General features: G+C 41.9%; 1 protein-coding gene across 7 annotated transcripts in view; it reads right to left on the bottom strand.

Moving 5' to 3' along the window:
* PTPRT (protein tyrosine phosphatase receptor type T) overlaps nt 1-16,481 on the bottom strand; it is a 243,567-nt gene that overhangs the window by 134,498 nt on the left and 92,588 nt on the right. For all 7 annotated transcript variants that reach the window (XM_072112145.1, XM_072112142.1, XM_072112141.1 and 4 more), the window contains exons 2-3: nt 1,077-1,202; nt 716-981 (exon numbers count right to left, since the gene is read on the bottom strand). In XM_072112145.1, the coding sequence (XP_071968246.1) occupies nt 716-981; nt 1,077-1,202 (392 nt within the window). The remainder of the gene's footprint in view (nt 1-715; nt 982-1,076; nt 1,203-16,481) is intronic.

Below are 16,481 nucleotides of genomic sequence, written 5' to 3' on the forward strand. Positions count from 1 at the left end.
GATCTATCAGGAGGCTTAGGTGGCAGATTGGGGGGCAGTTCTATGACAGTTCTGGCCTGGCATAGAATTGAGATGTAGTTTCTGACGCAGGCTATAGGTAATGCACAGGACAACCCTGTGCACACACCACTCCAGCGCCAGGCACACACCCTTCACGTCTACTTGACAAGGAGGTGGCATAGGGGAAAATAGGCCCAATTTCTGTCTGTGCACCATGAACTGCACCTATTTCATAGCCAGAAAACACACAAACTTTGATTGTGGGTGTTCTGTCCCAACACCACCAAAAACTATTAATGGCCTATTTTATATATATGTCATCAGTGTTATAGGGGGCATATTTCAAGACACATTGAAATCCAAATATCTCTATCTGGTTTCTATTGGAGGTGCTACTTTCTCTTAAGTGAATGAGATCTGCGCCTAGACCTGTAAATATACCATAGACGGCGATGTCCACTCCAGGTTCTGACCATGGTGCTGAACAGTGAGGGTGTTTGGTGTCACACCTCCACCAATCAACCACTATTGACCGATGTTAGGTGGTGTAGGAGGCAAGACATATTGAAATCCAACCGCCTGCTCCGTCTTTTTCCAAACATCTTCTGTTGCACGGTAGCAGATGGTTGACCAATCAAAATTTGGGGTGCAAACATATTTAATAACTGTAGACAATCCAAGTACTACCAAGTTACGTCTTGAGCTTCTTACAAACCTGGTATGAGTTGGGCCAGAAAGTGCTGATGGCCAGTTCTGCTCGTACCCATCCTTCTGTCACCACCCCCGATATGTTCCATACTGGATTTCCTTGGGGTCCACCATTTACTTTTACATAGACATTCAAAGATCCAGGGCTGGTGCGTCCAGACATGTGGTAATGGAAGTCAATGCAGTGAGTATCATTCTCTTTCAGCACCGGGAGGAGTAGGTGAGCCTTCTGTCCAGTGGCAAACCCTGTGCTGTTAACCAACATGAATGATCCTTGAAGGAGTAGAAATGAGAGAAAGGTAAGTGGAATTTATAAATAGGAGACTGTAGAAAAAAAAAGCTAAAGGGGGCACAATAGTATATGTCACCTGTAGGAACACTACTATCCAGTGGAGGCTTCTCCCATGTGTTGACTTGCTCCCACGTAAATCCATTAGTACCCAGGGCCACGCTGTATCCACAGCTGTTGTAATGTTCTTCAAAGGTGCAACCACCTAGAAGAAACAGAATTATAAGTCGAGGTATGGAGAAGAGAAAACAAGTAGAAGCACTGGAAATGGAATTTCATCAATTATAGAAAATCGGTAAATTGCTCTTAAGTAAACCTTACATTTCTTGTGTCTACTTATGAGATGAAAGCCCGGCTGCTTTGTTATTACCTTCGGGAAAAACTGATGTGCTGATGCTCAACTATAGATTATTACAGACAAGTGTCAAGGATCTGGCTGCTTTGGACACATCCTAAGGACCATGCTTCTAGTGAGTACCTTTTCCATTACAGACCAGGACCTTACATTACGTTGTATTCAGTCATGTAGAACTGGGGTGAAAAAAAATCTTGTCCAGCCTCTTAATTAAACAAGTCATACACATTGGTATAATGTGAACCAAACCCAATAATTATGATGAAATTGGATGGCCGTTTAATGTGAATGGAGAGGTCTCAACTCTTCCCCAGAGGATCATGTTGGGAGAATGAAGAATTTGTATTGTTACATTTTATTATGACCGATACTTCAAAAGGTGGTAAGTCCCCATGAGAAGTGTCTGGTTATTGGGTACTCTACTGTCAGGATGCTCAACTCTTGTTCAAGATAAGAATATACCTATATGGGGGGAATATTTGATGAGCTTTCACCCAAATAAGTGTTTGATGGGCATCTATCTTGTGTCCATGACAAGCCTATCTCTTCAGTTCCTAAATCCTAACTAATCTGGGACGCCTTAAGGGATGATCTCACTAGTGACTACTTCAGAGCACCATGTCAGAACTCGAATACCCTCAAATGTAATGTAAATTCTGTCATGGGGCGCTTTACTTACAATGTTCCATGTAATATGCTCCTGGTGGCTCTGTTTGAGGTTTTTTTGGCAGCTATTGGCTAGTCATTGACTATATAATATTTTCTAAGGCAAGGGCCTTCTCTCTTACAGAGAAACAGGGTTAAAGCACTTATGCCTCACCTTATGCCTAATTCTTGCAATAAACATTAAAGTAAAAAACACCTACACATACTCACCTATTCTCCTCTTCATCCCTATTCCCGTGCTTGTCTTTGCTAATCTTGAAATGCCGGCATCACCTAAAAAGAGACTTAAAAAAAGCAGTCCGGGGAACGGGGACAAGACGTCCAGGGATCCGGGCTGCTTATTATTCATGCCGCCTGCATGACGTCACCTCTCTCTCCCAGCATGAGAGAGGGAAATGTGAGAGGTGTGAATGATTCGTATTCCAGAGAGCTGGACATCACATCCCTGTGCTCCGGTCTGCTTTTTCAAAGTCTCTTTCTATGTGATTTCGGAGTGTCAAAATTAGTGAAGAAAAGCGCAAGGATTGGGATGAAGAGGAGAGTAGGTGAGTAAGTGTAGGCATTTTTTAAAACTTTTTTTAAATAGTAAATTTCCTATAAGTTATAGTGAGATGAACACTTAAGGTATATAATTAGGTGTTAGGACAACATGGTTTTCTGATACCAAACCAAATCACGTCTTATCTAGATGAAGAAGGACCAGGTCCTAGTGCTGCCTCTACACTCTAGGGGAAGGGGCTCAGTAATCTCTGAAATGTGCTGTATGTAAGGAGGCTGCGAAGAACAATATTTGGAGTGAAAGATTGCAGCTTAAAAATCCATTTAAATAGAAATAAAGTAGAAAAATTAGGCAAGGACGACATTTCTGCAGAGTTCAGCAGAGAAAAGAAGTGACCTGAAGAAAAGCCAGGGAGTTCATAAACTGCCCAGAATTATGAGGAAAATATATGGGCTAAACAGCAAAGCAATAAATAGAAGGAATATATTACCGGAAAGGAGAGATCTCATAATCCCAATGCATGAAGAAAGCCGAATCTTAATAATGAATTGTTTATGCAGTGAGGTGGGAATTAATGTAAAGCCTATATGGACCGGCTTAGTGGCCTTGGGATATAGGTATCCTTAATATTATAAAATTAAAAGGCAGCCAATAAAGACACAGGGGCTGTCTTTATTAAAGTAAGCAAAAAATAAGCTGCTTTCTTTTGATAAAACAGAACCATACCCTCCTACAGGTTGTGTTTGGTATTGCATCTCAGCCACATTGGGGGTCATTTACTAAGGGCCCGATTCGCGTTTTCCCAACGTGTTACCGGAATATTTTCGATTTGCGCGGATTCTCCCTGAATTGCCCCGGGATTTTGGCGCACGCGATCGGATTGTGGCACAACGGCGCTGGCATGCACGCGATGGAAATCGGGGGGCGTGGCCGCACGAAAACCCGACGGATTCGGAAAAACAAAAAATCTGTTGCGGAGCTTGCACTTACCTTCACTCAGCCCGAGCCGGTGAACTCCAGCGCGTTCTGATGCTCTTCAGTGCAGCAGCGCCACCTGGTGGACGGCGGAGGAACTACCTTAATAAATCCCGTCCGGACCCGAATCCATCGCAGAGAACGCGCCGCTGGATCGCGAATGGACCGGGTAAGTAAATCTGCCCCATTGACTTCAATGGAACCTGTCACCAGATTTTACCAGATTTTCACTAATAAACCTAATGACAGATTCCCATAGCATTATGCTGACTATTGGCCATACTATTTTAAACAAAAAAATACATACTTCCAACCTCCAAAAAATTTACTTATGAAGCTTGTCTGGCACCTTGCCTAAAGGAGCAGCGAGGAGCGTGTGTTATTCATGCAAGCAACTGTATGACTCATCCCATGTCTCCAGTATCTCCCTCATCCCCCCTCCCTTCAGCAGAGCAGAGGAAAATGTGAAATGGAGGGGGGATGAGGGAGAAGTCTGTAATAATGTTCACTGTATTATAGAAAATTTAGTGTTACAAGGATATTAAATATGTGTAGTCTAGAAATTATTTAAAATTAAATGTTTAGGTTTTACCAAATTTTCAGCTTTTTATCCCACTTATAATAGGGCTTATTTACTAAAGGTTGCGGATTGCACTTTCGTCGGTTTGTTTGCTGTTTTCGGGTTTTGCACGGCTTTGACAAGTATGTAACAGGGTTTTGCACTGGGATTGTGTCGCACATAATCGGCTTTAGGCGCAGCTGCGCTGGCTTTCATGGGCGGGCCATAGGACGATCCGACTGATTCGGACTGAGCGCAGGATTTAACTTTAAAATTGTGTCGGAAGATCAAGCACTTACATGCACCAGGAAGAAGAAGGTGAACTCTGTCGGACCTGAGCGGGGAAGCAACACATGCAGGATATTGGACGCACGATCATGCCACAGTGCATTATCGTCAAACAATGCACTTTCTGTGAAATCCTCCGGATGGGTAAGTAGATGTGCCCCTATAGGTTTCCCATAGAAAACAGTGCAGCCTGTGGTGCACACCTTACCTTTACAAGGCTACTTGTTTGAGACCCAGCACCGAAAATTTGCTAAGCACACCTGGAGGTCCAAGGATACCCCTCCTCTAAAATACACAAGATGCAGTTTTTCCTACTGTTCAGTGTACGAGATACTGAGGATACGAGAAGACAGAGCAAAGAGCAATGGGGCATAGAATTTACCAGATTTGGCCTTGTGTATTATGAAAAATCATTCATAGAACGAGAAAAAAAAGGAACATTTGCAGAATGAAGGCTTTTAAAGTTTTTTACTATTAAACCCAGTATTCTGCGCCACTTCATACTGTTCCATCTACAAAAGCCTTTCATAGATCTAATTATATGCTATGTATTAAGCAAGGACAAGGCAATGAGACAATGAGCTGCGTTATATTTCCATTGTAGCTCGTGCAATTCATGGGAAATATAAGAGAACAATATTTATGTATAACAATAGAATATTCCTGCTCCTCGATTCAAATTAGAACTTGAGTTTCTACAGCCGATCAGCTGGTATGAAAAATTTATCAGAGTTTTTCCGGGGCACATTGACAAATCATTCAGCTCACAAGTTGATATCTGATATGAGGCTTTTAGCACGTCTTTAGAGAACTTTACTCTGGCACACCGTCTTTCATCCAAATGAAATGCAGGATCATCAAATTTCTCTGGTTCTCACCATCCCTAGAGGTTTGTCAGACAATTTACCTGAGGGTATGAGATGGAGTGTTCACATACGCAACATGAGATTTAGCTAGATGAATCTTGGTGCTGAACAAGATGTGCACCGTCTATAGATGGTGTTGTCTGCTGCGGGACAATTAGTAACCAGGCTATGCTGGAATTGAATATTGCCTTATGTAGTGAAACTCAGTATCAAATATTAAATGGCTATTTGGATTGAATCGTTAGAAGGTTCAGGTAACCGTAACGCAGATTCAAGATTAGTTTAGTGTTTGAAGAACAAGACCATCATCAGATGAGACAAATAAGACCATTGACTATTCAGGGAGAGACACAGAAGTTGAAGAATAATTTAAAACAATTGTTGCGTTAGACAAGAGGCAAGAAATGCCAAGTCTGAGGAGCATAGAAGGTCACCAGAAGCATTGATCTTTCCCTCTTCGATGCTTCCTGGCTCCTCCATTCTTCTGTTGTCCCAACCTCATGATACAGTGTGACTACACTATCTGCCACGTATGGTTATTGGCTCTGCTTCCATCTTTTTTCTGCAGCACCTTAGGCTCTGTGAGTCTCAGCCTCAGTTCCTCCTGTTCCTTAGAAGGATTATCACTGAGAAAGGATTGCTGTGCAATGCTCCTGCCACCCTTATAGAGATCCTCACACTCACGCTCCCGCTGTCCAAATGGAGAATCCCAGCAGTCAGATCATGCCGTCCTTATAAAGGACATCCACACTGAGCTCATGAAGCCCGTATAGAGGACATCCACACTGAGCTCCTGAAGTCCATATAGAGGACATCCACACTGAGCTCCTGAAGTCCATATGGAGGACATCCACACTGAGCTCCTGAAGTCCATATAGAGGAAATCCACACTGAGCTCCTGAAGTCCATATGGAGGACATCCACACTGAGCTCCAGAAGTCCATATGGAGGACATCCACACTGACCTCATGAAGTCCATATAGAGGACATCCACACTGAGCTCCTGAAGTCCATATAGAGGACATTCACACTGAGCTCCTGAAGTCCATATGGAGGACATCCACACTGAGCTCCTGAAGTCCCTATGGAGGAACTCCACACTGAGCTCCTGAAGACCATATAGAGGACATCCACACTGAGCTCCTGAAGTCCATATAGATGACTTCCACACTGAGCTCCTGATGTCCATATAGAGGACTTCCACACTGAGCTCCAGAAGTCCATATAAGGGATGCTTTTGCCAGCTAATAGTGCACCTGCAAAACTATGTTTTGATTGAAAAATAACGATACCTTAAAGTAAGGCCTCATGCACACGACCCTGGCAAAAACTGCAGCCAGATCATGTCCTTCATTGAGGTTTATGACACCCGGCGATGGAGCACACTTTGTCTGACCATACAGTGACTGAACCAGGTCGGATTGGCCTCCCGACTCCCTATGTAGAAGGGGGGGGGGGGAACAAGTGGGGAAGGAAGACTCTCTAATACCATCTCAGCCATGTGCCTCGTCAAGGTTCTGGCCTAGGTGAAACATACGGCCGTCAGCATGAGGCCTTAGACACAAATATAACAAGGAGTCTTCATGTAAGTCATCCTGCCTGTGGTCATAGCATCTTCTGATAGATCCCCTTTAACCTCATCCCTTTAAGGCCCAAATCACATCTGTGTCTGGGCTTTCTGTTAAACTCTCCATTTAAGGGAAACTTTAAGGAAACTGAAAACTGAAAGTGAAAGATCAGACTGAGGCGCCTTGGGCCCATAAATGGTTAATGGGACAACTAGACTTGGCCAAGCCAACGGTACATATGACCCGATTCTCGTTATCAGTAGGGATCAACATCCTCACCACAGGTACATACAAGAGACTTTCTCCTCAAATGGACCACAAAAAATTCACATGATAAAATAAGACCATACAGACTCCCAGACCAGGAAGCTCAGCTCTGAGCCAAAAACCCCCAGAAGCTAAGAGTGCTTCTAAAAATTCATTCCAATCTTGTATTGTCTCTGCCTCCAGAGAGTAACAACACACAAAACCGACAGTAATAAAGCAGAAATGTAATAAATCAGAGGTACAATAGACATTAATGAGTAGACGTAATATCCCCAAATGATCAGCACTTACGTTCCACAAAGTAAAGTTAATTATTTTGGGACACGGCCTCGGATGTAAGACAAGGCATCTGCAGGTAATCTTATTAAATAAATTATTTGTGAAATCATGATGCGCAGCATGGAACAACATAGATCTGTCATCGTGTCCTTCACAACCTGCTGGGAAGGCTTTCATCCTGCGAGAGCAGCTATGCAGATCTCCAAGATCTGCCCAAAAATATTAAAGATTTGGAAAATTGCTTCTCCATCTGTCACAGATAGTAATAATGAGAAAATAGATAGTGATTCAGTGGTAGGAGATTATGAAGAGCTCTCATGTGTGTAGATACCTGTAAACATGACGTGTGGTGATACCTAAAAACATGACGTGTGGTGATACCTAAAAACATGACGTGTGGTGATACCTAGAAACATCACGTGTGGTGATACCTACAAACATCACGTGTGGTGATACCTACAAACATCACGTGTGGTGATACCTACAAACATCACGTGTGGTGATACCTACAAACATCACGTGTGGTGATACCTAGAAACATTACGTGTGGTGATACCTACAAACATCACGTGTGGTGATACCTACAAACATCACGTGTGGTGATACCTACAAACATCACATGTGGTGATACCTACAAACATCACGTGTGGTGATACCTACAAACATCACATGTGGTGATACCTACAAACATCACGTGTGGTGATACCTACAAACATCACGTGTGGTGATACCTACAAACATCACGTGTGGTAATACCTACAAACATCACATGTGGTGATACCTACAAACATCACGTGTGGTGATACCTACAAACATCACATGTGGTGATACCTACAAACATCACGTGTGGTGATACCTACAAACATCACGTGTGGTGATACCTACAAACATCACGTGTGGTAATACCTACAAACATCACATGCGGTGATACCTACAAACATCACGTGTGGTGATACCTACAAACATCACGTGTGGTAATACCTACAAACATCACGTGTGGTGATACCTACAAACATCACATGTGGTGATACCTACAAACATCACATGTGGTGATACCTACAAACATCACGTGTGGTGATACCTACAAACATCACATGTGGTGATACCTACAAACATGACGTGTGGTGATACCTACAAACATCACATGTGGTGATACCTACAAACATCACGTGTGGTGATACCTACAAACATCACGTGTGGTGATACCTACAAACATCACGTGTGGTGATACCTACAAACATCACGTGTGGTGATACCTACAAACATCACGTGTGGTAATACCTACAAACATCACATGCGGTGATACCTACAAACATCACGTGTGGTGATACCTACAAACATCACGTGTGGTGATACCTACAAACATCACGTGTGGTAATACCTACAAACATCACATGTGGTGATACCTACAAACATCACGTGTGGTGATACCTACAAACATCACGTGTGGTGATACCTACAAACATCACATGTGGTGATACCTACAAACATCACGTGTGGTGATACCTACAAACATCAAGTGTGGTGATACCTGCAAACTTCATGTGTGGTGATACCTACAAACATCACGTGTGGTGATACCTACAAACATCACGTGTGGTGATACCTACAAACATCATGTGTGGTGATACCTACAAACATCAAGTGTGGTGATACCTACAAACATCAAGTGTGGTGATACCTGTAAACATTACGTGTGGTGATACCTGCAAACATCATGTGTGGTGATACCTACAAACATCAAGTGTGGTGATACCTACAAACATCAAGTGTGGTGATACATACAAACATCATGTGTGGTGATACCTACTCTATCCTCTAGTTGTAGATCCGTGAAGAGCTAACTGCTGTACAATCACCAATCACAAGATCCGGGGTGTATATTTGCCCTGTCTGGTGGTTGTCCATGTTGTGGTGACCATTTGGTGACAACAGTTAGTGCAGCCATATTGGTTGTCACTTTTATATAAGTTTCTATTAATCACATGGCTTCAGAGATAAAAGCTCAAGTAAAATAGGTCGTCTAACTTATACACATCTGGCACCCATATATGTAGTTACTATTTCACTTGGACCACGGTTGGTACCAGTCACTAGAGCTTCTTCTCCATGTTATTGAAGACCACAGAAAGTGATCGACCTAAGTCTTGGTATGAGAGTATATTGGATATAATGTAATGTAATTTAAAGTAATGATGATTCAGGTGTGGAGGAGACCCAAACATCTGGGGCAGACTCAAGGTAAAAGGCGGAGCAAATATTAGAGGAATATCTTTAATAAGTCCCGTGGGTGGTCCTACTCAATGATTGATAACTATAATGCAGGGAAGTCTCTCTATCACAGAGTGAAGCCATTGATGGGACTCCAAAACCATGAAGAAGCAGAGATTTCAATGAAATAAAACTAAAATTTTTTTTCAAAAATCATACACCACCTAACCATCTTCTACTCTTAAATGCACTGCTTACAGATCGGACACTATGTACAATCTGCTCAGCTCCTCCTGCTCTATAACATGCTGCCTGCAGATAGGACACTATGTACCATCTGCTCAGCTCCTCCTGCTCTATAACATGCTGCCTACAGATCTGACACTATGTGCAATCTGCTCAGCTCCTCCCGCTCCATAACATGCTGCCTACAGATAGGACACTCTATATAATCTGCTCAGCTCTTCCTGCTCTATTACATGCTGTCTGCAGATAAGACACTATGTGCAATCTGCTCAGCTCTTCCTGCTCTATAATATGCTTTCCACAGATAGGACAATACAATCTGCTCAGCTCCCCCTGCTCTATAACATGCTACCTGCAGATAGGACACTACAATCTGCTCAGCTCCCCCTGGTATATAACATGCGGCCTGCAGATAGGGCACTGTACAATCTGCTCAGCTCTTCCTGCTTTATAACATGCTGTCTGCAGAAAAAACACAATGCTGGTAGGTTGCACTTTCATGGTAACAGAATATAAAAAAGAATCCATCAGTCTAAAGGACTATGACCACTATGACCAGACTATCCACAAGTTTGCATACATACATGTTAGCTGAATGGGTCAAATCCACCAATTCAGTTCCAGTTTAAAGCAAACCAGGAGTGACCATATGGCAGATGTTTTTCAGCCAAAAGTTGAAGGCACAAGCACCATCCTCAGGACAATCCGATTCTGCCAAGATCTAAATCGCTTGGTGGAAAATGGACATAGCCACCCCCTTCTATCACCAGCTCCAACATTGTGGTCGTTAGCTTATGGCTTTTCCTTTTTAAACTGGTCTTTGAGAGTGAATATGGCAGATCTAATCCGTAATTGCCACTTGGCTAAATATTTGTTCCACTTTATTGCCCATTATGTCTTAAAAGGGAATCTGTTGGGGCGGGTCATTGCAATAAACCATTAACAAAGCTGGATAGGGTCACAAAAAACAAGTCCAAAAAAAAAAAAAAAAGTACGAATGTAACGATTTTCAGGCACCAAATGGAATTGACAACAGAGAATGAAAAAAACTGTTACAAAACGAAAAAAAATAAATAAAACATAACTAGGGGGGGTTGTATACCAATTCCCAGGACTATTAAAGCAGCATCAGTTCGGACTGAATCGATTGAAGACCCAAATCAAATCCTACGAAAAGTTCTAGCAACCACTACCATGGATACGCTTCATACTTATGGCTAGAGGGACTTCCTTTTCAAAAACCAGGATTGTCTTTGGGGGACATGTATCTTTATTTCTGATGTCGTTTTTTTGTCTTTTTTGTAACTTTTCACTGTGACTTTTGCTGTCATTTTTCAAGTTCACCTTGGTCTGCACCTTGCGCCTTATGTAACTTTATTTTCCAGATCATCCGTGCGACTTTTCACTTATGTATTACTGTTTTTGCTTATTTTTTGCGACTTTTTAGGCACAAATCTGCATCTGTTCCAGGGTAGGGGCGGAGGAAGGATTTTTTCATTTTTTTCATCGACCCTGTTTTAACATGTAAATTGGAATTATTTCACATGCTTTAAATGTTAAAAATTTTCCATATAAATCTGTTGGGCATTGAAAGTTTGGGCTGTTTTTTTTTAAATTCATACATTTTTGCATTCACATTTTATTAAAATTTATTGGTTACTTCTAAAGGTGAGGTCACACGTGACAGTAAGGCATGCGTTTTCCAATTCATCACAACAGTTGAGGAGAGCAGATTTGCTTAATTACATTGTTGTCAACATGACGTTTACAAAATATTAAACTGAATATTAACACATGCATGTATAAACGCTATGTTAACTTGGGTGTTAACATCCTTTTAACCACTGCATTTTGTAAATGCCATGTTGACAGTACAGGAAGTCCCTGGGTTATGTGCAAGATGTTCTTAAGTTGAATTTGTATGAAAGTCGTAACTGTATACTTTATAATTGTAATCCCAGCCAAATTTTGTATGGTCTCTGCTTATTGGATTTTAAAAATGTTGGATTGTCATAAGAACCAGGATTAACAATAAAGCTTGAGTGTTGATCACTGTTATAGCTGTTTATTGTAGCCTAAGGATAAAATACAGTAAATTCCCAACTTACAAAGGTCAGTTTGTAACTAGGGGTCGCCTGCAAGTTGGGCGTTCTTAAGTAGGGGACCGCCTGTGTATCTTTTTGGTTTAATATGCCCGAAGAGTCACTTCTCCTTCTCAGACTAGTCCATATTTTCTGCTGTTAGAGGAAATATCAAGTAAAATCTCATTGCAGAGGCAGAATATACCTTTATGGCTGTTCCTTAATTGTCATATTTTCCTTCTGCAAAAATCTTGTTGATTTCTCAAGTCCTTAAACTCTTACGTGGAGGTGAATCGCAGTGTTTGTTTGCGGCAGAACAGCTTGTGTTAGCAGGAGAAGACAATTAAATACTGGTAAAGATAAAAAATGACTTATGCTCCTCCAAAGATGCGATCGCAATTGGTATGCATCCTTGAACATTGCAAGTAAAACACACAACATTCAGGGCTTGACGGCTGGATAATATTATGATCTTCACCCATTACGGCCCCGGCTTGTGTTTATCTCGCTGCTAGTAAGCTGTAATGACAATGGAAATGGAGTCGGAGTCTGACCCCATATTCCTGTTTTACCACATCCTGTTTATTGCAGATGACAGTCTTGGTGGATAGCATCGCAATAGAGACTGACTTTTATAGCTCCTATTTGGAGTTTCATATATCCCGGCTCAAAATTCTGGATGTTATAGGAGTATTCCTTGTGAGAATAAAATAACTTTCACTGCCCAGTTAATTTTTCCTAAACCAGTAGTCCCAATATTTTATGACCCAGTGACTAAACCCTAGCGTGCCCACAAAGGATAAAAGCTCCCCTTACATACCCGCACACTACATAGTGCCCCCCTTATTGATCCAGATACTATGTGATGCCCCCTTATTTTTGGGGAAACAGTGTATAATGCATCCTTCTTGTTAGATACTACACTCTGTATAATGTCCCCTTTTCTGTAGCCCCCTCCTTATAATCCCCCATTACTAAAGCCCCTCCTTATAATCCCCCTTTACTGAAGCCCCTCCTTATAATCCCCCTTTACTGAAGCCCCTCCTTATGATCCCCCTTTATTGTTTCCCCCTGCTTATTATCCCCCTTTATTGTAACCCCTTCTTTATAATCTTCCTTTCCTGTAGCCCCCTCCTTATAATCCCCCTTTACTGTAGCCCCCTTTGTAGCCCCTTCTAATTACCCTTTTCTCCAGCTCTCCTTATAATCTCCTTTTTCTGTAGCCCCTCTTATAATCTCATTTTTTTGCAGACCCTCTTTATGATCCCCTTTATTGTTCCCCCCTGCTTATAATCCCCCTTTATTGTAGCCCCCTCTTTAAAATCTTCCTTTTCTGTAAGCACTCCTTATATCCCCCTTTTTCTGTAGCCCCTCTTATAATGCCTCTGTTTCTGTTGCCTCCCATTTTAATGGAAACCTACCATAAGGTATATAACATTAGAAGTAGATGTGATGGTAGATTCCTCCTGCCGCCTCTTCCATAATATGTATCTTAATAATCCTGGAACATTACTTTTATTTTTTTATTTTAGTAATATGTAAATTACCTGCAGAGGCTACTGGAGCTAGTACTAGCCCGGCTGAGCACTGAAAGCTAAGGCTACTCAATACCCCAGTAGCCTTGCAATTAATACATATTACTAAAATAAAGTTTTTTACAAGTTAGGTTCTAGGATTATTAAATTACAGATTAGGGTGGAGGTGGACAGGAGGAATCGACCATCACATCTACTTCTGATAGTAGATTCCTCATGGTAGGTTTCCTTTAAGTGCATCCCCTTCTTATAATGCCCCCTTATTCACTAACCCCCCCTCCCTACTTATACTTCACCCTTTGCTATAGCTTTCCCATTTCTGCCCCCATTCCTTTACAACTTAAATACCTCCTTCTGTTACCTACCTTTCCATGCCCCCCTGCAGCAGTCCTCTTCTCTTTATTCTCTTTTATGCCACAGCTATGACTATGAATCCATGACTGCTTCACTACACGGGCCAGTCTTGGGCTGCAGCACGAAGATTGGGATACCCCACTCTAAGCAGCGATATTACATTGTATGTGGAAGATTGGCAATACCTGTGGACAGGTGTGGTATTTATTCCGAAATAAAGATGCTATGGACAACCCCTTTAACAGTTTTGAGTTTTCACAAGTTTTTCCCTTGTGAAAGTTTGTAACCAATTTATTTGAAAACTTTGCAGAAATCAGTAGTAACACTGCAGTGAATATTGGGGCACATTTACTAAGGGTCGAAATTGGGTTTTTCCGCCGGGTTTTCCGAATTTTACCTTTTTGCGCCAAATTTCCCCAGGGATTTTGGCGCACGCGATCGGATTGAGTCGCATCAGCGCCGGCTTGCATGCAACGAAAAAACAAGGGGTGTGGCCGTCGGAAAACCTGACGGATTCAGAAAAATCGCGCTATTTTTTTAAAAAAAAGTGTCCCTTGACACGCACGTACATGCACCAGGAATAGGTTTGTGAACTCTGGCGGACCTCGGCGGACCTCAGCGCAGCAGCAACACCTGGTGACATCGGGCGCACGACCTTAGTGAATCCCGGCAAGCTCCAAATCCTCGTCGGAGAACGCGCCACTGAATCGCCAATGGACCGGGTAAGTAAATCTGCCTCATTATGTTAGTGAGCTTCTGTCCTTCTTGCTAGCAGGATAGAATTCAGCAGATATATCAGAGTGGGATGAAGATTAGGAGAGAAGGATGATCAGAGCCAAAGTAAGTGGAGAAGGAATTACTTTACTCTGAGAATAAATACTATACATTTTCTTGAAGTTAATTGAAAAGTTCTGAAAAGTATAATTAATTGTTAACAAACAGTTAAGTCCACCACCTGTACATGTTGAAAGCCTGAGCAGATATTTTGTAGGACCCATAGGGAGGATCTGGTTGGTGGATATAGGATGAAGCAGTCTCTGAGCACAACCACTTCTCAATGTATTCATAGACATGATATGACTCTGAGCAATGAATGATAATTGCTGATTACTCACAGTTAATATGTATGAGCAGAGTCTAATTCGACAAACACCGATAAAAGAAGACTCATGTTTACAGAATTTATTGGAATGTTACATTTAATTCTATCTGTAACATATTAGATATTTATTGTTGTCACCGACCGGTCCAGTAACTTTCTGGGGATAGGAAAATGGGTTCCGGGCTGATATTATCAAGTCAACACCTAAGTGGTTGCTTCTTGTTCACATGTTTGGATATAGATATAAATACAAATTTATAAGGGGGGTCCCCTACTTAAAAACACCCAACTTACAAGTGACCCCAAGTTACCTACGAACCTGTGAATGTTAGAAATTTACTGTTCTTTATCCTTAGCCTACAATGATCAGCTATAACAGTTATCACAGGTGTCTGTAATGAAGCTTTATTGGTAATCCTGGTTCTTATGACAACTCAAAAGTTTTAAAATCCAATTGTCACAGAGACCAATAAAAATTTGGCTGGGTTTACAATTATAAAATATACATTTCCGACTTACATACAAATTCAACTTGAGAACAAATCTACAGAGCCCGGGGACTGGCTGTACCCCACAGATTGTATAAAGCAGGATCAAGTTATTCACTAAATATCCTATACATTCCAAGACCAAGGACCAGATATCAGTTGTGGGAATGAAAATATTCTCAAAAATGTCCTTACATACTATTAATCCTTGACGGGGTGTACTATCAAGTCACACAATGGGGGTCATTTACTAAGGGCCCGAATCGCGTTTTTCCGGCGGGTTACCTGAATTTTTCCGTTTTGTGCCGATTTTCCCTGAATTGCCCCGTTTTTTTGGCGCACGCCATTGGATTGTGGCGCATCGGCTCCGGCATGCACGCGATGGAATTCGGGGGGGGCGTGGCGTACGAAAACCCGACGGATTCAGAAAAAACGCTGCATTTAAAAAAAAAAAATTGTCGCTTGACACGCGCTTACCTTCACCCGGCCTGGCTTGGTGAACTTCAGTGAACTCCGACGGAATTCAGCGCTGCAGCGACACCTAGTGGACATGGGGGGAACTACCTTAGTGAATCACCGGAAGACCCGAATCCTCCACACAGAACGCGCCGCTGTATCGCGAATGGACCGGGTAAGTAAATCTGCCCCAATGTCTCTACGCCCATTTAGAGCACATGTACATCAAAGAAGGAAGGATCCCCACCCCCAAGGATCTCCTTCTATTACATAGAGAGACATTTCATATACGATGAACCATTAGAAATAATGGGAACAATGTAATGCTACCATCTGTACTCAATACATTGGCCTAAAGCTATGTTCACGTCTGAGTCACTCTATAATTTAGGAAATTGAAATGATGCAACAGAGGCTAGCCAATGCCATCTAATAACCATGCCCTGAAAAAGGTCAAAATCAAAATTCTATGGGCTCTTAAAGGGGTTTGCATACTTCCATCTAAATTCTGTTGTTATTCCTCCCTAAGTGTCAGACATAGACTTATCTAATATAGAATATTGGGGGTCAAAATTGTTGGTCCTTTACTTATCTAATACAGATCAATGGGGGTGCTAAATGTTGAACCTTGTCTTATCTAATACAGATGATTGGGGGTCCTAAATGTTGAACCTTGTCTTATCTAATAT

The sequence above is a fragment of the Engystomops pustulosus genome, chromosome 6 (assembly GCF_040894005.1).
Source record: "Engystomops pustulosus chromosome 6, aEngPut4.maternal, whole genome shotgun sequence".
NCBI classification, from domain to species: Eukaryota; Metazoa; Chordata; class Amphibia; order Anura; family Leptodactylidae; genus Engystomops; species Engystomops pustulosus.